The 24994-nt window shown below is 37.8% G+C and overlaps 1 protein-coding gene across 22 annotated transcripts in view; it reads left to right on the forward strand.

The window, feature by feature from the left end:
• The window catches only part of OSBPL6 (oxysterol binding protein like 6), a 203493-nt gene that overhangs the window by 94401 nt on the left and 84098 nt on the right, over positions 1–24994 (forward strand). For 19 of the 22 annotated variants that reach the window (XM_054478704.2, XM_063647645.1, XM_054478703.2 and 16 more), the window contains 2 exons: positions 694–888; positions 22276–22532. In XM_054478704.2, the coding sequence (XP_054334679.1) occupies positions 22431–22532 (102 nt within the window). In that variant the 5' untranslated portion in view covers positions 694–888; positions 22276–22430. The remainder of the gene's footprint in view (positions 1–693; positions 889–22275; positions 22533–24994) is intronic. The other 3 variants (XM_063647655.1, XM_063647642.1, XM_063647654.1) reach the window with 1 other exon arrangement.

Raw genomic sequence — 24994 nt, forward strand, 5'->3', positions numbered from 1 at the left:
TTTAAAAACTCTTTTGGGCCAGGCATGGTGGCTCAGCCTGTAATCCCAGCACTTTGGGAGGCCGAGGCAGGCAGAGCATCTGAGGTCAGGAGTTTGAGACCAGCCTGGCCAACATGGTGAAACTCCATCTCTATTAAAAATTAAAAAATTAGCTGGGCATGATGGAGTGTGCCTGTAATCCCAGCTACTCAGGAAGCTGAGGCAGGAGAATCACTTGAACCCAGGAGGCAGAGGTTGCAGTGAGCTGAGATCACGCCATTGCACTCCACCCTGGGCATTGCAGCAAGACTCTGTCTCAAAACAAAACAAAAGAAAACAAAACAAAAAAACAACAAACAAAAAAGCTCTGTTGAGGTTTATATTTAATTGGAGGGCTAAATGTGGTCCTGGAAAATATATTTTGTCCCCTTTTAGGAAATATTTGCTATATCACTTGAGAGTTTTCGTACTCCAAGCTCTGGGTAAGATGTAAATTATGAATGTTACTGATTACTGAGAAGGTCAGTGGTTACGTCTTTGAGGTTACGTAAAACTGGACAAGGGAGATAAAAAGCTGAGGCACGTACCCATATGAACTTCCTCCTCAAAAGATAAATTGGGAGGAATTTTCTGATTGGCCATAGGCAGTCCCCATGAGAGGCTCACCGAAGTTCTGTAAAGATGTACTATATGACTGTAATCTCTCTTTTTCAGGTTCTGCCAATTGCTGGGAAAACAGCAAGAGAAGGATATTAAGGAGCCACCCCTATAATTTACTCAGATAGCCCCAGCAAGGTCAAAGACATATCATGTCCCAAGGAGAAAAGCTGCAGGCATCTGAGGATAAATCACTGTGAAACAGCTTTGACCATAAAGCTGACTTGGAAGACTTTGACTCCAAGGTGCAAGGTGAGTTAGAAGAACACGAGCTTAAAACCAAAAGCAGGGTTAGTTTAGGCAGCGCTTAATAATAACAAAAGATTAGTGAGACACCACAAAGTCACAGGAAGGTGTTTCTTTATATCTCTTATTTGTATGTCAGATCTTAAAATAATATGTCATAATCCTCATAATAAAAAGTTCTGTTTTTTTTTTAAGGATAGGGAGTAGAAAAATGTGAAAATATTTGGTAACCATTTTCTGTTTTCTGTATGTGGTCTGGCATCATGTGGAAATATGATACTGCTTTTCCCTTCTTGAGCAATGAACATGCAGACCTAAACCTTAAAATAGCCAAAATGTTATCCTTGCTTTCTTTATACACATATCCACAAACCCACATTTGACTACAGGTACACATTCTTAAAATGCATCCAGTTTTTATAATCTTCCATAGTAAACAATGAGACAGTCAACTTTTCTTTTTGCTCATGAGACTGAAATGGCTAATGTGGTACTAGCAATACTTTCTGTGGTCTCCTTGTCATCTTTGATATTTGCAGTTATTATTTTAGAGCCCCTTGATATATACTATTTGATATCTTAGGCCTACAGAGTTTGTGGTCTTCACCACTTAGCTGCACGCTCCCAGTTATCCAAAGCTTTCTATTTCTTCAAGGTCAGCCATCCCCAGGGTGGAAGTTTGTGGCATTAATCATCTTCAGGAGCTTTTTACAAGCTGCACATCCTCTGCTCAAACCTTATTTGCCATGGCCACAGGGATGGTGGTGGTGGTGGTGATGATAATTCAGACATATATGATTTGGGGAAAGTTGCTTTTGTATCCTGATGCCACTCTCGCCCTTTCCTAGCATGGACTGGTTCCTCTTGGTAGAGCAGAAACCAAGGCTCAGTAATTTAGTGTAATCATTGTTATATTAGAAGCTTTCTGTTTATTACTGTATTGTTTAAAAGTGCATTTTAGATTAGAGCTTGCAAAGTAGTAGCCCAGAGGCCAACTTTTTTACTAACATTTTTTAACCTGTAAAAATTTTCTTTTTATAAGAAAATTAATTGCCAACATTTGAAAATCTGGAAACTTCACATAAAAATCAGATAGATCAGATATCTGGTTTCTCTTGGAAGATTAAAAATCTGGTCTTGTTACTATCCCAGTGACTGTACTTTGCTGGTATTTTGCATTCCGTAAATATTTAACCAAACCAATCTTACAGATTATGGCACCTGCCTGGGACATGTAGGCTTTTGAGTTCAAGAGTCCTGCTTTAAGCATCAATTTCTTCTGCTCTCTGTATATAAAGTCACTTCTATGTACTTTAACATAACATTCTATTAGTAATTATCCTCTGCCATTATTTTAGCATTTATTATTTTATATAAAATGTATGAGCTTTGAGAAGCTGACACTTGCCAGCCAGGCTTACCTATAAAGTAAGAAGACTTTTCAAAGATAAGATGTTGCAGGCCATGGGCTTAAGGAGATCTAATTTTCACAGTGATGTGCTCTGCATCATTTTCTTCAGATGTGGAGGGTGTCATCTCAGGGTCTGATATTTCATGACCTAAGAGTTCAGTTGCCTGATCTGACTGTTTTGGTTCCAGGGAGGTAAACTGATTCACCGAGTAGCCTTCTTTTCAAATGACGCCTGTAGGGATTTAGAGTCCATTTTCTAGGCCCTCACTCATTCTAGACACCAGGGCGACTCAGAGAGCAGTAATGCTATGCCCTCTATATGTGCAGAACTTTTGGCATTGAGAAATCTTGCCATCAGAGTTAGACATACCTCCATCACAGTGAGTTGTAGTTACTCACAAACTTGTCTTTCCTCATCTTTGATTGCTGTATATTGTTGCTAAATGAAATTCATTCAGTAATGTTTCTGTCAATTTGATATTGAACCAAATATTTATATGGTAATAAAATACTTTAACCATGGAAGCATTTCACATCATAGGCTCCTTATGGGCATAGCATTTCTGTGCCTGCATTAGCTAAACTCAACGTGGGAAAACTGACATACTCCTAAAACAATGGTTCTTCTTCTTCTTTTTTTTTTTAAAAAAAAATTATTTTACTAAAAAATAAGATTTACAGATATTTTCCCATAATGCATTTAGAGTCCAACTGGTAACGCCTGTTACTTAAGCAGATTTTAGGCCACAGGGTATCCATTTTTTCCCCCCTAGATACATCAGAAACATTGTAAATCTCTTCTTGATTGGTATCCATTTTTAAATGTTGAGGCACACAGGAAAGAAGGCCAATGGGTGGGATTTTTATTTTGAGTATCTTAGCGTCCTTCTGCCTGCATTACTTTGCTCCATCTCATGGATTCTGTAAGATCAGTATTGCCTAGGATCTCTCAGTACTTGACCACATGCAGAGGTGAAATCGTGCATGAGTCCCTTTGAGTATCAAGTTTAAGTTCATGGAAATAAAGTACCTGAAAATTTGTTTCCACACATTTGCTGAGTTGTGACTTGACTATAGGAGAAGGAAACTCAACTCTTTTTTGAAGGGGAAATTCAGGTGATTGATATCTCATTTTCTATATGAATTTTGTTTGCTAGATTCATAGAGCCTATCTCCCGCCATCTACCCCGCCACCCCCACAAAAATAAGAAAGAAATTTGTTTGCTTTTATTTCTTTGGTCACAGGAATTAAAGAGTATGTGTGCATGTACACTCAGAAATGCTTTCAGAAAACCTCTGTATCTTGTTTTCTTGGAGTTCCTGTTATCAGCTCCACATTCCATTTCCTTTAACTCCCTGAGGAAGTGACAACCAAGACTGAAAAAATGGGGAAATGGGGGAAAAACTGTAGGGAGGGCTTAGGAGCCATTGTTGACAAATAAAACAGGTTGAAATTTTTTTTTTTAAAGTAAAACTAACCAGTGAGCAAAAATAACATGGTTAGGTAAAAACTGGAAGAGGAGAAAGAGTATTCAACCCTGACATGGTGAGGAAGCTGCCATTGGCTCCCTTTTATCATTTTTGGGTCATGAGACTTCCCCCTGGAGTAGTGGAAATGGAGAGAATAGCAAGCAGGAATTGGCAGTGCAGACACCATTTCACCTGCCCTGTTTCTTCCTGTCCTGGGTATTCCCTCAGGTTGAAGGGGGTCTCTTCTGCTCAAGGAGCACCTAATCTGAAGAGCTGAGGGACCCAGAGGAAGTAGCAGGCCAGTAGCCACCTCCTCTCTCCAGGGAAAAGGAGTGAGACCCCAAAACTTCTTTCTCGCCTGTTGAAAAGAATGGGAACAAAGGAGGGACAAGAGAAGATTCTTTGTCCAGAGAGAAGGGCTGTGCCCCAGGCCAGCTCTCGCCTGTGCATTGTCCTTCAAAATCTGGTTGGTGAGGTTTTTGAAAAATGAGTCGCCCAAACACCTGAAAGATTTAGACCAGTTCTGAAAAATAAATTGTACCTTGAATACATATCCAGTAAAAGTATGTACAACTGTGTAAGTAACTAAGTGGGGAAAAAAAAGGAGTATACTGTTCGTATCAAGGTTTTCATATATAAATAGTAGGGAAAAGGGACATTGTTTTTTGTTTTTTTTTAATATTTTTAATTTTTTGAGAGGGAGTTTCACTCTTGTTGCCTAGGCTGGAATGCAATGGTGCGATCTCAGCTCACGGCAACCTCTGCCTCCCGAGTTCATGCGATTCTCCTGCCTCAGCCTCCCGAGTAGCTGGGATTACAGGCACCCACCACCACGCCCAGCTAATTTTTTATATTTTCAGTAGACATGGGGTTTCACCATGTTGGCCAGGCTGGTCTTGAACTCCTGACCTCAAGTGATCCACCCGTCTCGGCCTCCTGAAGTGCTGGGATTACAGGCATGAGCCACCGTGCCCGGCCAGGGACATTTTTTCTTTATTAAGACTTTTTTCTTCTGTTGATTTTTGTTTTCTTTTTCTTTTCTTTTTTTTTTTGAGACAGAGTCTCGCTCTGTCACCTAGGCTGGAGTACAGTGGTGCAATATTGGCTCACTACAACCTCTGCCTTCTGGGCTCAAGCAATTCTCCTGCCTCAGCCTCCCGAGTAGCTGGGACTACAGATATGTGCCACCACACCCAGCTAATTTTTGTATTTTTAGTAGAGATGGGGTTTCACCATATTGGCCAGGCTGTTCTCAAACCTGTGACCTTGTGATCCACCCTCCTCGGCCTCCCAGAGTGCTGGGATTACAGGCGTGAGCTACTGTGCCCAGCCAGTGTTTGTTTTCTGTATTTTTTTTTTAATTTTTAAAAAACATGTATTTATTTTTTATTTTATTATTATTATTATTATTATACTTTAGGTATTATGGTACATGTGCACAATGTGCAGGTAAGTTACATATGTATACATGTGCCATGCTGGTGCGCTGCACCCACTAACTCGTCATCTAGCATTAGGTATATCTCCCAATGCTATCCCTCCCCGCTCCCCCCACCCCACAACAGTCCCCGAAGTGTGATGTTCCCCTTCCTGTGTCCATGTGTTCTCATTGTTCAATTCCCACCTATGAGTGAGAATATGCGGTGTTTGGTTTTTTGTCCTTGCGATAGTTTACTGAGAATGATGATTTCCAATTTCATCCATGTCCCTACAAAGGACATGAACTCATCATTTTTTATGGCTGCATAGTATTCCATGGTGTATATGTGCTACATTTTCTTAATCCAGTCTATCATTGTTGGACATTTGGGTTATTTTAAAAAATTTCAAACTTACACTTTTGTGTAAGAATAGCATAGTGAACAACCATACGCACACACTCAGATTCATTTATCTCCTTCTCCATTTATCAGAAGTCATTAGAAGTAGACATCATGTCATATCCACCCCTGCATTTTCCAGTAGGCATATTTTAATATGCACATTTTCCTACAGAACCATATTGCCATGTCACACCTAACAATATGAATGATACTTCTTTGGTATCATTTACTACTCATTCCATATTCAAATTTCCCTGATTGTCTTAAAATTCTCTTTTAATAGTTGGTTTATTTGAACCAGATCTGAAGAAGTACATACATTTTCATTTGGCTATTGAGTCTCATAAAACTCTTATCTAGAATATTCCCTTTCTTTTCTCAAGTAATTCACTTGTTGAAATTAAGCTACTTTGGGAATAGAACTTTCCACATACTGGGTTTGACTGATTGTTGTTATTTAACTTTTTTCTCTGTTACTCAAATTTACTAGAACTTGGAAGTTAGATCAAGTTGCTTGATTGGATTCAGATTTAACTATTCTGGCAAGAATTCTGCTTCCTTTTGCTGTGTACTTTACGTAGTGCCACCTCAGGAGGCACATATGGTCTAGTTACCCCACTTTTAATGATGCTGTCATTGGACCGTGTTTTGGGGTAGAACATCCTGATCCTCCTATTCTAAAGTTCCCCCCATCCGTTTTTTTCACTTTGTGATTTTGTCAACCAATAATCATTGCCTGAATACATTGTGTCATTAGGGGTTATAAAAATGATGACCCCCACCCCATCCTATTATTCCTTCTACATTTGTTAGCTGTCATTCTTTTATAAAGAACTTCCATCATCAACTAGTATTTGGTGGCTCTGAAATACAGTTCATATAGGAAGGGCAGGGTGAGTGCTTAATATTTCCCTAGTAATTGACAATATAAGAGTTTGTGCTATAGTTTCTTCAAAAGGTGATATTTCTGCTTTTTAGCGAGAAACTTCCCTTTTTTCTTCAGAATCATTGTAAATTCATGGATTTAAAAAAATATTTGTTATGTTTCACACACTTAATTGTAGTGTTTTTTTTTTTTTTTCATTTTGATTCTCAAACAAAACCTTCTTTATTCATTGTGAGCCCTTTCAACCTGGCTCCTGTGTATATGTGTAGAAAAGAGAACCAAGAGAACCTATCATATGTGAATCACAGTGAATTTGCACATACTGGACACACCTATATAATCAGCACTCAGACCAAGATACAGAACATCCCCAAAGCATCCCTGGTCCTATTAATTTCTTTGACCCTACTTTTTGTTACAACAGGTTGCCCCAAATTCTTTTTGTGCATTCCATACCCCAGTCTAAGAATCAGCCATTCCAAGCAGCCTGGTTCTTTTTAATAGGAAACAGAATTTAGAAACTATAGTCGGGCACTAGGGGTGCTCATTCCCATGGGTTGTCAGTGTTTCCATGCCTTTTCAGGAAACAAGGTAGGAAATACATATGTCCAAAAAGAAAAAAAAAAAATGATGAGTTCATACTGATTTTCCTGAGTTAACTTTATGGAGTCTTAATTTTTTAATTTTATATTTGTATCTTTTTTCTTTTACATTGAAACCATTGGTTCAAAACAGCATTATAAATGTATTTACTTTATCCTTTGAGCACACAGAATAGTTTCAAATTAATAATTTCAGCATGACAACTACTAATTATTGTTATTTTATGTAGAGAAAATCTTACAGAATAAAGAGTTAACTATGAGGGTTTTTTTTTTTACCTTTTATTATCACTGTTATTTTTAGTCATTCAAAATTTCTGTATGAAGACAGAAGATGAATTTTTCTCCCCAACTCCATTTTTAGTATTAATGTTGATATGTTTCTTGGCAGTGATATTCAGTCTATTAAATCTTTAGTTCACCAGATTATCTGAGTTATTTGCAACGCACTGCATCATACGCAGGTGTTCCAGGAGTGACAGTGGGATGATTCTACTCTTTGGCTGGTAGATCAGTGTGTGCCATATTGAATGGCTTTGTTAGTGTCCACTGTTCATCATCATGCAGGTCCAGAAACAAAGGAAAGATAAACACTCTAAATAAAGCAGAGAGACTGAAGGTGTTCCAGTGTTTTTATTTTATTGCTCCTTCTTTTTATTGCTTCCTTTTATTTGATAAATGGATACTTACGGTACTTGTTTTGGAATGGTTTTCTTTTCTTTGCTTTGTCAAGTGACCAAGTGCTTTGTTTTCTGGACACATTTTGTTATATCTGACCCTTGGAGAATGTTAGTGTTCATAGAAAATATAGGAACAGGTAGTCTCTTCCTTCCTTCCTTCCTTCCTCCCTCCCTTCCTTACTTCCTCCCTCCCTCCCTCCCTGCTTCCCTTCTTTCCTTCCTTCCTCCCTTTTTCCTTTCCTCCTTCCCTGTTTTCCTTCCTGCCTGCCATCTATCCATCCATCCATCCATCCATCCATCCATCCATCCATCCATCCATCCATCCTTGATGTCTTTTTCCTACAACCAGTTAATTCCTTGAACCTGAATCTCAGAGGTAGGCAATGGAAGGGAAGATGGAGATCTAGACCATTCCCCCTTTTGTCTTTTAAACTTTCATTTTTGACTTTTATTTTAGGTGCAGGAGTATATATACAGGTTTTTTATATAGGTAAACTCATGTCATGGGGGTTTGTTGTACAGATTATTTCATCACCCAGATTAAGCCTAGTACCCCTTAGTCATTTTTCCTGATCCTCTCCCTCCTCCTCTCATCGCCCACCCTCCAGTAAACTTTTTTTTTCCCGAAACTCAATGATTGGTACAGGACCTTCCAGTAAACTTTTAACCCGTCTTCTCAAAATATCTTGTTCCCAAACGACCATAAAATTGAAATCCAACATTTGTGAATTATTTTTCAAATATGTTTTACATACAGAAGAATGATTAATATTTTAATAAGTCTAACTTTGATGGTAATTTAAAATTTTACTTTATTCACTTTGCATATCAAATGATTAATGCCAGGAACTACTCTTGCAGTGAACCAACAGCACAAATCTCCTTTGAAAGGTTTGGCTTTCCAAGCAACAATTCTAAACTTTGCTCCTGGAAGAAATGACTACAAAGATGAAGGAAAAACACACACGCTCCCCAAAACTTCAACTGTGTATGGCTGGTGCTAGTTATTTAAAGGGTTAATGTTTTAGAACTAAGAGTCATCTAAATAGATGTCTTTTATCATGTGTCTTACATTATCCCCTCTACATCTCAAGTGTTTGGTCATTCAGATAGGCTTTAATTCATCCATCCATCTATTCATTCATCCAGCAAAGTCTATTGAGTGTCCACTCAGTATCCTCCAGGCACTGTTATGGGCCCTGGGGTTATAACAAAGACAGCAGGAAACAAGACAGATGAGATCTCTGGAGATAGACAGTAAGCCAGTACACAGATAATATAAATACCGAGTGAGATAAGAGCTATGAAGGAAATGAAAAGAGTATTGTTCTAGAAAGTGACAATGTGTGTGCCTATTCTGAGGTAACACTTGATCTGAGAACTGCAGGGTGATTTGCTGACTTTTTCATGTTTAGATTACTAAATTAGAAAGTACTGTAGAGTTTATTTAAACAATAACTGCAGTTTTGGCATTTGAATTTATTTTCAAATGTCTTTTTTTTTCAACTGGCACTGTAAGTAGTTAAAGTTTCAGATGAAAATGTCTTGTTTTGTCAGCTTCTGAAAAACTGGTGAAAACTGGAGGAAGTCTTGGGTAAAGGGTGTATGGGAACTTCCCATAGTATTTTTGTATCTTTCCTGCAAATCTAAAATTATTCCAAAATAAAACATTTAAAAGAAAGATACTGGTGAAGAAATGCCAAAATGTGTACTGAATCAAGTACAGTGTTGCTTAGATTTACAAAGATGAAGAAGCCACACTTCCACAGAAAGGGGTTTTGGGGAGAGTGGTGGGTGGGAGAACCCGTGACCTGAATTCTCTTTCCATTTTGGACTTTTGTCCCATTGCTCATTTTCGGACTAGACAAAAAATAAGCTAAAATGCTTCATTTTAATTTGTTAAACTTCAGCAATCCAATACAACCTACAAATAGAGTTAGTTTACGTTTTTGCTTTTCTTTGTGCCCAACTAATTTTTAAAAATTTTTTATGATTAATTTTTGTGGGTATGTAGTAGGTGTATATATTTATGGGGCACATGAGATGTTTTGATATAGGCATGCAATGTGTAATCACATCATGGAAGATGGGGTATTTATCTCTCAATCATGTATCCTTTGTGTTACAATCCAATTATACTCTTTCAGTTATTTTTACATGTACAATTAAATTATTATTGTCTATAGTCTCCCTGTTATGCAATTAAATACTAGGCCCTATTCACTCATTCTAACTATTTTTTGTACCCATTAATCATCCTCACCTCCCCCCACCCTCCACTACCCTTCCCAGCCTCTGCCAACTAATTTTTGACAAAGGCACAAAAGCAATTTAATGAAAGAATAGCCTTTTCAACAAATAGTGCTCGAGCAATTGGACTCTGTATATAAAACAGTGAACCTCTAAATTTTATACCTTATATAAAATTAACTCAAATAGATCACAGATTTAAATATAAAAAGTAAAATTATAAAACTTTTAGAAAAAAGTAGGAGAAAATCTTCAGGATCTAGGACTTGACAGTGAGTTCTTAGTCTTTAAAAAAATCCTTTCGAGTATTTTATTCAAATAATAATGAAGTATTCAGAAAAACAAAGAATTATCAGCAGTCACCATGTGCACATTGACTGCATGTCCTGGATTTTCTGATTCAGTTTCTCTTTCAATTATTTTATTCTACTTTCCCACTAGGTGTCTTATGCCTAGAATAAATGCACTGCATTGTTCCATATAATTATGGGTTATACCAATTTTGAACCTAATTGAAAAAGGAGGTAAAACCTAAATAACTCGATATTTTTAGAATCTAAAAAATATTTTGAATAGACATATTTCTCCAGATTTGGTTTCAAAGGCAGAAAGAGAGTGAGACAGTCATCATCATTACCAAATAATACATGATAACAGACGTCTTAAAATTATCCAGTATTGATTGGAAAACGTTTTTTGAAAGGTACAATTAAGCTACTCAAATGTTTGAATATTTTCATGAGCTAAATTTTAGTGCTAAGAGCAGGTTGTTGCATTTAATGTTTAAAACAGATATCTTCTGGAGTAGGATGATGATTAAGGGATAACATTAGCTTTAGGAGAAGAGATTTTAGTATAGCTGTTCCTCAATTTATGATGAGATTAACCTATGATAAAGTCGGAAAATTCTAAGTCAAACCATTGTAAGTTAGTTTCGGCCACCACAGCTATTTTTTTTTTTTTTGGAACATTTCTGGATTTTTAAAAATTAACAAATCAAAATTGTATATTTTGATCACGTACAACATATTTTGAAATATATAGACTTGAGGGCACGGCTGAATTGAGTTAATTAACATGTGCATTACCTCACCATTAGCTTTTTTTTTTTTTTTTTTGTGGTGAGAACATGTAAAATCTACTCTCTTAGCAATTTTCGAGGCCTTTTTTTCTTTTTAGTTCATACATTTTCCTAAAATACTCTTGGACTACTTAGGGTTTTATCCTTCAGGTGGAATTTAGCAATCCTTTTTCTCATGGGGTTTTTAATGAAACTAACATTATAAATAAAACTTTGATGAAAACAAGTTCCTCTTTTATCTTATTAATATTTTTCAATTTGTACATTTGCAAGCATAAAGTATCTCCTTTCACGTGTTAGGGAAGATAGGGAAATCTGGAGTTGGCAAGAAGCAATTAAATTCAGAATGTCCTGTGTAAATGATTTACCAACTGTAGTGCAGATTAACAGACCTGCCTGCCATGGGATGCTGTTTAGTAATCTACAGTCTTTGAAAGTACTTGCCAACACCTGGTTCTAAGAATGCATCTTTATGTTTCATAGTCTAGCGGTTACTCCAAGGTTCAGCACTATAGCCCACAAGCCAAATATGCAGCCTGTTATTATATATAAAGTTTTATTGGAACATAATCATGTTTATTCATTTGAATATTGTCTAAGGCTATTTCTCCACTACAACGGCAGTTTGAGTAGCCACAGCAGAGATTGTATGGTTCACAACGCCTGAAATATTTTGTCTGACCCTTTGCATAAAAGCTTTGCAGAGCACCACCTACCCTCCATCCCCCATCTAGTCAAAGACAGTGACTGGTTTATCTCCTTGGGTTACTGAATCTGGAATCTGATACACTTTGCAATTGCAAGGATTAGTGGACAACGGAAGTCCTGTAGGCTCATGATAGAGCTTTTTGATTTGTTTTCTTTATTGGAAGGTAATGTGTTTATATAATAAAAATTATAATAAAACACAATTATAATAAAAATAAAATTATTTAAAGATAAATTATAATAAAAAATTAATGGAGGTACTGTGTTTATAAGAAAATCATTTTTTGTAAGCTATCTAAAGTTGTTAAAACTAATTTGCTGTATAAAAACCATTTAGGAATATATACAGGTTAAATGCTACATGCTTTAATTATCTCTAAAATTCTTGTTCCAAAACTTTTTTAATTTCAGAGGAAAAATCTTAGCAATTCCTTTATTTTTGGGGCTTTAGGTCTGTGAGTTGGCAGTGATTCTGTGTCTGATACTGTGTTACTATTCCCTAGTTTTGTTGGTGTTAGGCCAGTGAAGAATGGGGCCCAATTGGCAACTCGGCATACCTGCTGCCTGCTGGCAGGCTTATTAAAGCACAGATTGCTGGGCACCACCCTCAGAGGTTTTGATTCACAAGCATAGATGAACTCAAGAATTTGCATTTCCAGGAAGTTCCCAAGTGACATGTTGATCCCAATGCTACCCTTGAGAACCTATGTAGTAGATGATTAGCACTGCCATTTCCCAAGCTTGGGGTTTGTGAAGAAGAGTTATTAGTATCCCTGTTTTATAGATGAGGAAACTGAAGCAAAGAGAGACTTCAGTAATTTGCCTGAGGTTTCATAGCTAGGAAATGGCAGTGTTGGGATAGGCTTCAAACCCAGGCAATTCATGGGATATTCTAGAGTAAAAATAAAAATGAAAACCACTACAAGAGAAACCACTACAATGAAAACCACCACACACAGTGGTGTACTGGCAAATGTTGAACAATCTGCTCTTAAAAACAAAACAAAACAAGAAGCCCAGATTTGAAGCATTCACATGGCATAGATACTCCCACCATGGTGTATTTCAAGGTCCCAGGGGAATATCTTTGAAGCCCTGAACTGGGGAGAGATGCACATAGCTCCTGAGCTAGTGCACGCCAGCTCCAGCTCACCACTAGATACGTGCCAAGGTTACCACACTCCAATTAAATGAGTTCACAAGGCTGCAGAACCTGGGACCTGGCAGTGGATTCTCAGTTATGTCAGCTGTTCCTTCTCTCATGTAACAATGAATGAGCAATAATTGAAACCAACACTCATGCTTGAATGCCCAATACGAGTAGAATTTTGGACATCCTGATATGTGGGTAATGGCTTGCATAAACACTGCTATTCTGGAGGATGACAGGTTTTCAAAATTCTACTTAAGATTCCTGACCATGAGATGTTGTAATTAGTAGGTGGTATCTAGTAAATCAGGTGCCAGGTGCCATAATTCTGTGTGGCCAGGCTAACCCATCAGTGGTGTTTTGAAAGAATTAATGCTACTGCATCTATTTCCTATTCCTAATGTCCCTCAGGCCCCTATAGTACCATTAGCAGTCTGGCAGGCCTTTTTTTAGGACAACTGAGAAATTTTATCTTGGGAATGTTGAACCTTGTACAGTCTTTCTCTCCAGCTCACTATTGAACGGATAGGAAACTCCAGTCTACAAATCATGTGGATTATTTCGGGTTATCTTTGGGCAAATACAGTAAAATTAAAGAACTAGATTGGGTACAGTGGCTCACGCCTCTAGTCCCAACACTTTGGGAGGCCTAAGTGAGAGGGTTGCTTGAGCCCAGGAGTTCAAGAGCAGCTTGGGCAACATAGTGAGACCACCATCTCAAAAAAAATTAGAAAAGAAAAAGAACTAATATGAAGGTGGATATCTACAGTCTGCAAGCAATCAATGTTATTTAATGGATATAATGGAAGATTTAAGTCTTGATTAAAATGATAAGCTCAGTAAACAACCTGAATGGCTTTTGTGGCTCATGACATTGGACTATGATGAGAAAAGTGGCATACTCCCCACCTTCATGGATCTTACAGAATCAAGTCAAATAAATACAGTGCAGTGTATGTTCAGAAATATATGTATGTGTATGTATAGAAGTAATACAGATTGGAGTGACAATTCTGTCTCATAGGTTAGGAAAGATTTCATAAAGAAGGTGAAACTTGACCACAAAATAGTATAAAATTAATGTCTGCATATTGTAGAAGTCATAGCTGGTGATTCAGGAACTTTTTATTGTAGTAAAATATGTAGCATAAAATTTATCATTTTAACTGCTTTGAAGTGTCCACTTCTGTGTCATTAAGTGCATTCACATTGTTTGGTATCCATCACCACTATGCATTTCCAGAACCTTTCCATCTTTCAAAGTCAAACTCTATAACCACTAAACACAAACTCTTCCCGTTTCCTCCTCTTCACAGACCCTGATAACCACCATTCTACCATCTGTCTTTATACATTTGACTACTCTGCATACCTCATATCTCATATAAGTGAAATCATACAGTATTTGTTTTTTGTTATTTTGTGCCTAACTTACTTCACTTTAAAATGATGCCTTCAGGGTCCATCTATGTCATCACATGTGTCAGAATTTCCTTCCTTTTTAAGGCTGAATAATGTTCCATTGTATGGATATAACCTTTTTAAAATATATTCATTCATTCATTAATGGACACTTGGGTTGCTTCTCCATTTTGGCTACATGCTGCTATGGACATGGTTGTACAGTATCTTAGCCTGTGCTTTTAGTTCTTTTGGGGCATATACCTAAAAGTGGAATTGTTGGATCATATGGCAATCTATTTTTAGTTTTTTGTTTGTTCGAGATGGAGTTTTGCTCTTGTTGCCCAGGCTGGAGCGCAGTGGCAGGAGCTCAGCTCACTGCAACCTTCACCTCCCAGGTTCAAGCAATTCTCCTGCCTCAGCCTCTTGAGTAGCTGAGATTACAGGCAAGTACCATCACATTCAGCTAATGTTTTGTATTTTTATTAGAGACCTCAGGTGATCCACCCACCTCTGCCTCCCAAAGTGCTGGGATTACAGGTGTGAGCCACCGTGCCCGGCCTATTTTTAGTTGTTTTTGTTTTTTTGTTTTTTTTTTTTGCCATACTGTTCTCCACAGTACCTACGTCATTTTCTGTTCCCACCAGCAATGCACAAGGGTTGGTTCAAGGACATTTTTAACCCAAGTCATTTTGTCTGCTTTAGCCAACTCCTCAGAATGCCTCGACTCAGTGCAGAAATGGTTGTTTTGACAGCAAATTGCTCCAGAGAACAGGACAAGTACTGTTGAAATCATGTAGTGCCTTAGTAAGAATTTGTACACACCTAGAGATTTATGAGTCATCATTTAAGGTCACAAAGTAGGGCAAAATATTTTGTTATGTTTTATTGTTGCCAAAAAGTCTTTGCATTGTGCTGACAATTGGTATCTGTTAGCGGTCATTGGAACCATATTTCCCAGTATTATTTTTCTGTTAGAATATGAGCTATGACATTATCTAATCTTTCTTTCAAAACATGTTGGCAAAGGCCAGAAACCAAGTGATGAATCAAAAAGTGACTGACAAGTCTTAGAAAATTATTACTGGTGAAATGATCACTTACTATGCATTTAAGGTTTTTCCATGTCTTTTCATGGCCTTGATAGCTCATATCTGTTTTGCACTGAATAATATTCTTACTGATATTTTTAAGACCCTTTTTGTCATTGCATAGACTAGTTTCTAGAATTCTTGTCTGTTCCATCTGCTTTTCCTGGCCCTGTACTACTACTATTAACCAGGGAAGCTGTTAAATAGCTTTAGTGTATGATAAAGTAAAGTATCTTTCATTATTTTTTAAAATATTCTTTGTTATTCTCATATGTTTACTCTTCCAGATGAACTTACTTTTTTTCTTTCTTTCCTTCCTTCCTTTCTTTGTTTTGTTTCTTTCTTTTCTTTCTTTCGCTCCTTGTGGAGCAAAGTTAACCCATAGGCAGTGCATCCAGAGTAGCCCAGATGAACTTTAAAATAATATTGCCAAGTCATTAAAAATCCTGTTATGATTCTGGTAATGATTACATTAAATTGTGTCAATATGAGAGTAATAAATGTTTTACAATATTTAGTTCACTGTAAAACTTACTTCAAATACAAAATTCAGATGTAGAGCTAAACAAAGTAAAAGATATGATTCCTTCTTCATTCTTTCTTTTCCCTTTTCCCACCCATCAGGTTTGATGGCTGCCCACATCAAGGATGAGGGTTTGTCTTATTCATTTACTTAGTAAGGGGCCTTAGAAGAGTAGAGAGAGATTAGAGCCTTGGTCAGTTGAAATCAGGAAACTTGCATCTAGGATTTTCTAATGAGGTTCCTCCAAATTCTCTGTAAATAGTTATACAAATATTTAAAAAGACAAACTGTCAATAACCCAAACACTAGCTTCAGACAGAATAATACAGTGTCAAACTATAGAGGACTAAACCCTAATTTTATGAAAGCTATATATCTGAAATTGAGGAAAATCTAGCCAAGTTTTGATTATGACAAACCTTATCTTCACTTGCAGAAAAGGAGGTGGCTTTTCTTACAATTTGTCCTCACACTTTGAGATCCCTGGTCCCAACTAGAAAAAGTGGCAGCGTTCCAAGGGGTGGGCAGGGGGTTCAGATGTTCCTCATAGACAAGGAGTGACACTCCAGGTGGATTACTCCTTTATTCCTTTGCTTGGGACTGTGGACACACATTCTTCTTAGACCATAGAGTCACTCTCAGGGTGTGCTTAAGTTATTGCTGTCAGATGCGTCTGCCATACAGAGGGTAGGGGAGGCAGGATGAAGGTCTGCTTGTTTTGTTTGTTTACGGCGGGGGCAGCGGGGACAGGGTCTCGCTCTGTCACCTAGGTGGGAATGCAGTGGCGTGATCTCAGGTCACTGCAACCTCTACCTCCCGGGTTCAAGTGATTCTTGTGCCTCAGCCTCCCGAATAGCCGGGATCATAGGCATGTGTCACCATGCCCAGCTAATTTGTGTAGTTTTAGTACAGACAGGGTTTCGCCGTGTTGGCCAGGCTGGTCTTGAACTACTGGCCTCAAGTGATCCTACTTCCTTATCCTCCCAAATGCTGGGATTACAGGCATGAGCCACCACACCCAGCCCCATTTTACTCTTAACTGTCACTTACAGACTGTAGATTCCAGCATGATTTAGAGAAACGTAAAGGGAAATGGAAATAGAACTTTAAAAGGAGAATTATATCTTTCAAATTATTGTCAAATATAAAAGGCTATTAAAACCATATGAAAGTCAGTATGCTGCAAAAGCCAGATTACCAAGCAAAGCCATCAAGCATTAAAGGAAACAAAGAAGAACCAGAAAAATAGAAAGTACAAAATGATATGGCAGGGGTAAGATCAATTATTAGTTATAACATTAAATAGAAATTGGAAATACTTCACTAAAATTAGATTTTTTGAACAATTCAACCTGATCATTACTAGAGGGACACATAATATAAAATATACAGGAAGTTTAAATGGGAAGGATGGACAAAGTTTATTTAATCACTTGCAAGCGGAAAGGGAAGAGATGATATCAGATAAAGCAAAACAAAAAGTATTAAAAGGAATGAAAAGGGTCATTTTTATAATGATCAAAACTAAATGTATAACTATTACAAACTCTTGTGATAAATCTCATTGTTCCAAAATATACCAAGTACAACCTAAATGTCCCAAAAGAAGAATGGTTAAATGTATTGTGGTATATCTGTGTGGTAGTCTTATTTGTAATGATTAAGAATGGTATTGTTGAAGTTTCTTTGTTTATCAGAAAAGCCATTAGTGATATATTATTGATCGAAAAACCATATTGCAGATAGTGTGAATATTATTCTCCTACTTTGATTAAAGTAGAACCAAAAATGTTAACAAGGGTTATCTCTCAGTGCTGTAACTGGAGTCAATTTAAATATTTTCAACTGTATTTTAATCTTTTCCTATAGTTTATATAGTAAATTATCATTATACCCAAATATCTACTGCCTCGCCCACTGGGAGAACTATAGTTTCATGCATCATTGACTCACCTAGGCCATGTGACTTGTTTTGGCCAATAAAACGTGAGTGAGCTAACCTGTACCACCTGCAAGCAAAAGCTCTAAGAACCATCCCACGGTTCTGCAATGGCTCTTTGCCCTGCCTCTCCTGGGGGCTGTTTGTTAAGCCTGGAATGAAGAGGACTCAAGGTAGGTCTGCAGCTGACCTAAAGGACATGTAAATGAGCTAAAAATAAACTTTTCTTGTAAGCCTCTTGGAAGCAGAGAGACGGGGCCCTAACCTACTGGTGCCTTGATTTATCAGCCTTCAGGACTGTGAGAAAGACATTTGGGGCTTGGTTGTGACACATTACAACTTAGCCCAGGGTAAGTGGTCCCCAATCTTAAGTGTTTTTCTGGACACATACAATTTATGATGCCTTTGAACAGCAAGTTCTAGAAGCCTTCCCTACCAGCTTTTGCTTTAATTAGGTCCCTGGGTCATAAATCTGAGATTTATGCCACTCAATGAAAATGCAAATGTTACAGCACTTAGCAATACTTGTAGTGTTCCCACTGTTATAAAGGAAGAATGAGACAGAAAAATTAGATGTTCAGCTCTCTCGTATTGCTGTTATTTTCAGCCACAATACTTTTCTCATTGAGTATAGTAATTATGTTGGTGTTGACTTTAAAATTTATGGCCTTTCTTTGGTTTAGAATATTGTTTAGGCAATTTCTGAAAATGTTCTTTCGTATAGATGACTTTTTTTGTGTTATAGCAATTCCTACACTCTAAGAATAAAGAATAACCTTCTCTCAGAGTTTAGACTTACTTTTATAATGCATTTGAAAAAGAGCAGGTGGTCAAACACTTGATTGAAAATTGGTTGGAATAATCTTTAAAGGGCATCTCATTCAACTTTATATTAAGTACTTGAAACCCTTTCTGTTAAAAAATAACAAAAATCATAGAAACAACAACAATAACCTCAAAAACAATTATTGGAATGAATTAAGTTCTCTTTTTCTTCATTTTGCTATTATTCAACATATTTTAACTGTAGTTCAACTGAAATGTTGCCCTTTTATCATAAACAAGTTATCCTGAAAAATGTCATTTTAAATTAAAACAAAAATCAAGGTGTTAGCATTGATGTTAATGAAAAAAGTACAGTTTTTTAAATGAAAAAATCCAGCAGAGGAAATATACCTTGGATTGAATTTACTTCCAAATGGATTTCAGTTTAGTGAGTTAGGTTGTTACAACCTCATCCCTTGGGAGCACTTGAACATATCACAAAAGTACCTCCTTTTTGGCTCAAAAGTCAGCATCTACTTGTAAAACATCTTGGACCAGAAACCTAAGTACTTCAAATCAAGGATCCGAGCAGTGTCTGTACATTCTGTTTGCTGGCACCACAGCTTGGCATCAGAAACTTTACTCACTTATTAGAATGCCTTCATAAAGCAAAAAGATTAGATGATCGTCTATCAAATGGAGGTTTATTACTACCTTTTGCCAATAATGAATGAAACTATCTCTAGCTCACAGAAGAGATATACAGCGCTTTCCATTTCTGTTTTTCCAAAGACTAATTTTGTTTCAAGAGAAAGTCTCCCAGTTTGGAGGAAAGTAGCTTTCGTTTTTCCTGTGGCGACAGTGAAGTTGAAATTTTAAGACTGGATTACAAGTTCTATTCACTAGAATGTCCAGTTTTCACAGTTTATAACAATTCCCCCTGTAATTATTGGGATTGTTCTTTTAGGTATTCTCTATAAACAGGTGACCATTAAAATCCTGAATAACACATTCAGGGTGACATAATCCATTATTAAAAATATAACTATAGGACCATATAAAATTTCATTTACTGGCACATGTGAAATTTACATGATCTTAAAGGATCTGATTACTATATCTGTATCATTACCATAGTCTAGTAATCCCTAGTAATCTAGTAATACAGATTACTATATCTGTATCATTACCATAGTCTATTAAACTCTAGTAGCTCCAGACCTACATTTCCAAGAGTTTGTCTCCAATTGAATGTCTTCAGCAACGTCTCTAACCACAGTCATGACTTTCTGATGGATCTTGGATTTCCTTTGACCATTTCTTGCTCGGAATGCCAGAGACCTGAGATTTAGCCTCAACCCTGCCTCCCCCACTATGTCCAGTCACAGGACACAGGACTCAGTGTTGGAATTTCTGCCAGCACTCTCCCATCCTCTCCTGAGTCCTGATTGGGCCCTCCTCATCTTCTTTACTTCCCCACTTGGAGTCTCCCCACAGCTGCCAAAATCACCCTTTAGTAGCACAAATCTGGTTACGTCTTGATGGCTTCTCATGCTTATGATAAAAATCAAAATGCCAATGTCTTAGTCCACTTGTGCTTCTATAACAGAATACCCAAGACTGGGTAAGTTATAAAGAACATAAATTTCTTTCTCACAGTTCTGAAGGCTGGGAAATCAAGGCACCAGCAGGTTAGGGCCCTGTCTCTCTGCTCCCAAGAGGCACTTCAAATGCTGCATCCTCTGGAGAGGAGGAACCTCGTGTCCTCATATGGCAGGAAAGCAGAAGAGAGAGAACCCACTCCCACAAGCTGTATTAGTCAATTCTCATGCTGCTAATAAAGACATACCCAAGAATGCCTAATTTATAAAGGAAAGAGGTTTAATTGACTCACAGTTCTGCATGGCTGGGGAGGCCTTAGGAAACTTATAATCATGGCAGAAGGGGAAGCAAACACTTCCTTCTTCACATGTCAGCAGCAAGGAGAAATGCCAAACAAAAGAGGAGAAAGCCCCTTACAAAACCATCAGGTCTGACCTCTCATGAGGACAGGATGAGGGTAACCGCCCCCAAGATCAAATTACTTCCCATCTGGTTCCTCCCATGACATGGGGATTATGGGAACTACAATTCAAGATGAGATGTGGGTGGGAACACAACCAAACCATATCACAAGCTGTTTATATAGTGGCACTAACCTAGTCACAAGGGCTCCACCCTCATGACCTAAACACCTCCCATTAGGCCTCACTTCCCAATACTGTTGCATTGGGGTTAGGTTTCTAACACATGAATTTTGGTGCACATATTCAGACCATAGCAACTGTCGTGGCCTACAAGGTCCTGCAGGGACTGGCCTCTGCATTTCTTTTACCACCATATCACCATATCTGTGACTCTAGTCATATTGGCTACCACTCATCTGTTGATCATGTCACGCCAGACACCCTGGTACCTAGTAAACTCCTCATTCTTTGGACCTCAGCTCTAACTCCCAGATCCATTAGTTCACCTCAGTCACTGTCTTCATAATGCCCATATATCTCCATCTTTTTTTGTTTATCTAATTCAGTGTCTCACCCTCTAGACTGAAGTTCAGGTCTCACTTTTTTGTGGCCTAAAAATTGATTTCTGTTTCCTGCTAGCAGCTTTCCTTCCCAACCTGTGCTAACAAGCCTACACAAGTGTTCTGGTGTTCTGTACTTCCTCCAAGAAGATATTAGCATTAAGATGGGGGCTAGAATGTGACCTTCGTCTTGTAAGAGGATAAAGTTCACTTTAATTGTCTATCTTTTGGGAAATATTATTTTTAAGCTTTTAATGTTATACCATAGTGCTTACCTTTTAACATTTTTTAGCATAGCTGTGTTGGAGACAAGGCCAATTTAAGAGCTTCTCTCTGACACAAGATTTTAACCTTAATACTAACAATGCAAACCTTCCTTACATGAATCCAAGTAAAAAAATTGAAGTGGCTGTTGGCTGTGTATAAGTGAAGGAACTCCATTTACCTCTGCTGTAAGATAACCTGTCAATCTGTAGATGTTTGTGAGCATGTTGATTGTTGAGAGTCACTTGTAGGCATGCTATAGTTTTGAGGTACAAATAACTGTGGATATATGTATTCCTTGATCCTTCACAAATCCTGGATTACAGGATGCACACAATGTGTTAACTCTTTTGTAACTGACTACTTTGTGTTGGATTAACCGTCACATACATGACATAGCTAAACTAAACTGAAGACAAACATGAACCAAGCTCTTATTCTAGTCCATTGGGCAGGCGAGATTATGTTTCCGGAGGAGAATCTGGCGTCTTTGGCATTAGGGTCTCAAATATAGCATTATAATCTGCTTTAAAACAAAGAAAATGCAAGAGGAGAGAATATGACTTTAGTACATGATTTCTTCCCATTTTGCTTGTTGACAGTCTTTTTTTTTTTTTTTTACATACTGACACCTTCCTCTTCTACCTTAAAATCTAGAGGAAGTATTTCCTAATGTGTCAGAGTTCCTTCTCTCACTAACACAAATTAATATTTCATCCTAAAGATAATGATTTTAATTTGACTTTTAATTACTTATATGAGGCTTATTTGTTTTGCTTTTAGGTGGTTTGGACACCCTCAATATTGCCTGCTCTTTTCTAGTCAAACCTGATTCATGAAATGGAATGAAGCTGAAAAATCATCTACTTCTTTGTTTGTGGATTTGAGAGAAGATTGGGATGGTCTTAAGTGCATAAAACTAGACTCTAACTGCAGCGATGAGTTCAGATGAGAAGGTCATTTCCCCTGCTCATAAAACATCCACTCCAACCCATAGAAGTGCCTCCTCTTCAATATCCTCCCAAAGGGACAGTAGGCAGGTAAGAGAAGAGCATTAAGTGCCTTTGGTTGTTTTATGCAAATGCAATACCATTGAGATAGGATGGGGTTGCTAATTAATTCTGAAATTTTGTTGTAAAGTCTTTTATTCCAAGTGAAAAATCATTATTTTCTGTAGGTACATTCGTTGATGTCATGAAGCTCCCACTCTTGCTTCTCTGTGATTTAGGACTCTTTTTTAGAAGACAGACACAGAAGGCTGGTAGGATGGCTATGGGAAGCCCTGCCGTCTTTTCCTCCCTGCACCTGGAGGGGGAGCCAGCATCAAGAACTTGAGCACTCTTCTCTTCGTTCATGAAGGTGGAAAGGGAACTATGAACCCTGCAAAGGACATCTTCCTATAAGGCTGTTACTGGGCTGCCAAGCACTAACTCTGTTTGGTATTTTGTGGAATCTGGTAACAGCTAGATTCAGGAATTAGATTACAGATAAAATTGTAATACCAGGAATTAAGAGCTGTGAGAACCCAAACAATGTTTACAGGCAACAGAGGAAGTAAAAGGTTATTACTTAATCATGGTAGAAAACGCCCATGGTCCCATTTGAGCCAATTTTGCAAGTTATTTTTGTTATGTCATTACTGTTGAAGTGGCAATTCTGCTGGCAGGGTTATGTGAGCATTCATCGTATGAATGTTCTTCATTGTCAAAACAGGTTGTTATTTCAGCCAGCACAGGTCTGAGCATAATTATTTTCCATCATAATTTGTCTTGTGATAGTATCTTGGTTGTGTAACTGGAAATTCCCAATAAGTAGGTGTTATTACCTTTTTATAAAAGCTTTCTGTTTTGGCAACTTTCAATTAGTGAGCATCATGCAGGTTCTCCTTCACCCCCTCCACCCCTCACCCCCTGTTTTATGTTTTCAAGGCATATTACCTAGTTTCTAGGAGTGTGAGCATCAGTCATTCAATTGGCCATCATATAGACGTGGGTCTTGAGACAGCCACTTCCATATATGAATTCATTTTCGATAGTGCAAATACACTGCTGGGGATGCTTTTTAGGAAACCCTCCCAACACTCTCTCTCCCTTTTTAGCAAGAAATTCCAGGAGAATCTGTAAGAATCCAGGGGTGCTAATGTGTATATCTTTCACAGATCCTAAGGCAGGTGTTTCTACTCCAGGGTCTTGGGGAACTTTTGATACTGGTGTCTTTTGTTATTGAGTTCAAAGACGACACCTATATTCGGTTCTTTAGAAGTAGTCATGCCATTAAATCTGTGATTACACACAGTTATAATATTTACTATATTGCACTTACAGAGTCAAAGAAAGTGAGAGTACCAGGAATGGAAGCACTTTTATATTAAATAACTACTATATTCTGAAATGCTTTCTAAGTTTGCAAATTTAGTCTACCTTTGCCTGCCCTGCTGTTCTTTCTTGTTATGGCTCCTCCATTTTTCCCTTCCCTGGGCATTTAAACAGAGAGAGAGTCATTGTAAGCAGCATGACCTTCCTGACTGCTGGGAAGAAGGAAGCAGTTGACCCAGCTCACCCTGGAGAATTGTGGCAAATGGGAAAGACGGATGACTCCTGTAGAAACATATATCATGCATTGTTATTCTGCCTGTTGCACCCGAGCTCCAGGATGGGCACACAAAGCAACAGGGAAACAGAGACCCTGGTGTGCCGGAGGAAGTGTGAAGGTGGAATGTGTGACTCCTCACTGGCTTGTGAATGGAAAGTTTTATGATGGGAATGAAAGGAGCATGTCTGTACATTGATAATGAGTTCTAGAAAAGTAAGAGATGCTTTTCAGAGGGTTATTATTCTTTAAGGAGAGAGTTTATTTTTACTCCTATTTATCTCAGCAGGTGGAAACGCTCCCAAAAACTTTCTTCCCTGGTTCCTTCCTGACTCCTGTTTTGTGTCTGTCTACCTCCCTCAGGGGAGAGAAGAATAGAAGAGATCAATTACAGTTCTGTTTTTCCTTCCTTATCTCAATCACTGCCTAAACCTCAGAATTAACTTAGGGAACTCAGATATTTTGAGTGATCATGTGATGTGATGTGATGTAGTGTTTTTTATATGCATCTATTTTTGTGTGATAACTGTTTTCATAGTGAAGGGACATACAGAAAGTGTGATAAATTTGGCTTCATTGAATCCTTTCCATTCTCCTGATTTGACTGACATCTATGCAGATGGTGCCAAATTGCAAACTCCAGCCCCATTTCTCTCCTAAATTAGGATCTAGCACATAGCTGAGAATACAGTGGTATCTTAATGTACATTATTTGCCTTTCCTTCTCAAGTTCTAATCCTAGGTCACTAATGAATTGATTGAGCATTTCTACTTAAATGCACTGCTGCTTGAGCGGTACCACTGTGTCTTAAATCAATACGTATAAACCAGTTTGCTATCAGGATAACCATTCTCTTAGAGATCCAGGGTCAATGTCTGTCTTTCTCCTTTGCTTCTCCCACATTCAATAGGT

This window comes from Pongo pygmaeus, chromosome 11 (genome assembly GCF_028885625.2).
Source record: "Pongo pygmaeus isolate AG05252 chromosome 11, NHGRI_mPonPyg2-v2.0_pri, whole genome shotgun sequence".
Taxonomy (NCBI): Eukaryota; Metazoa; Chordata; class Mammalia; order Primates; family Hominidae; genus Pongo; species Pongo pygmaeus.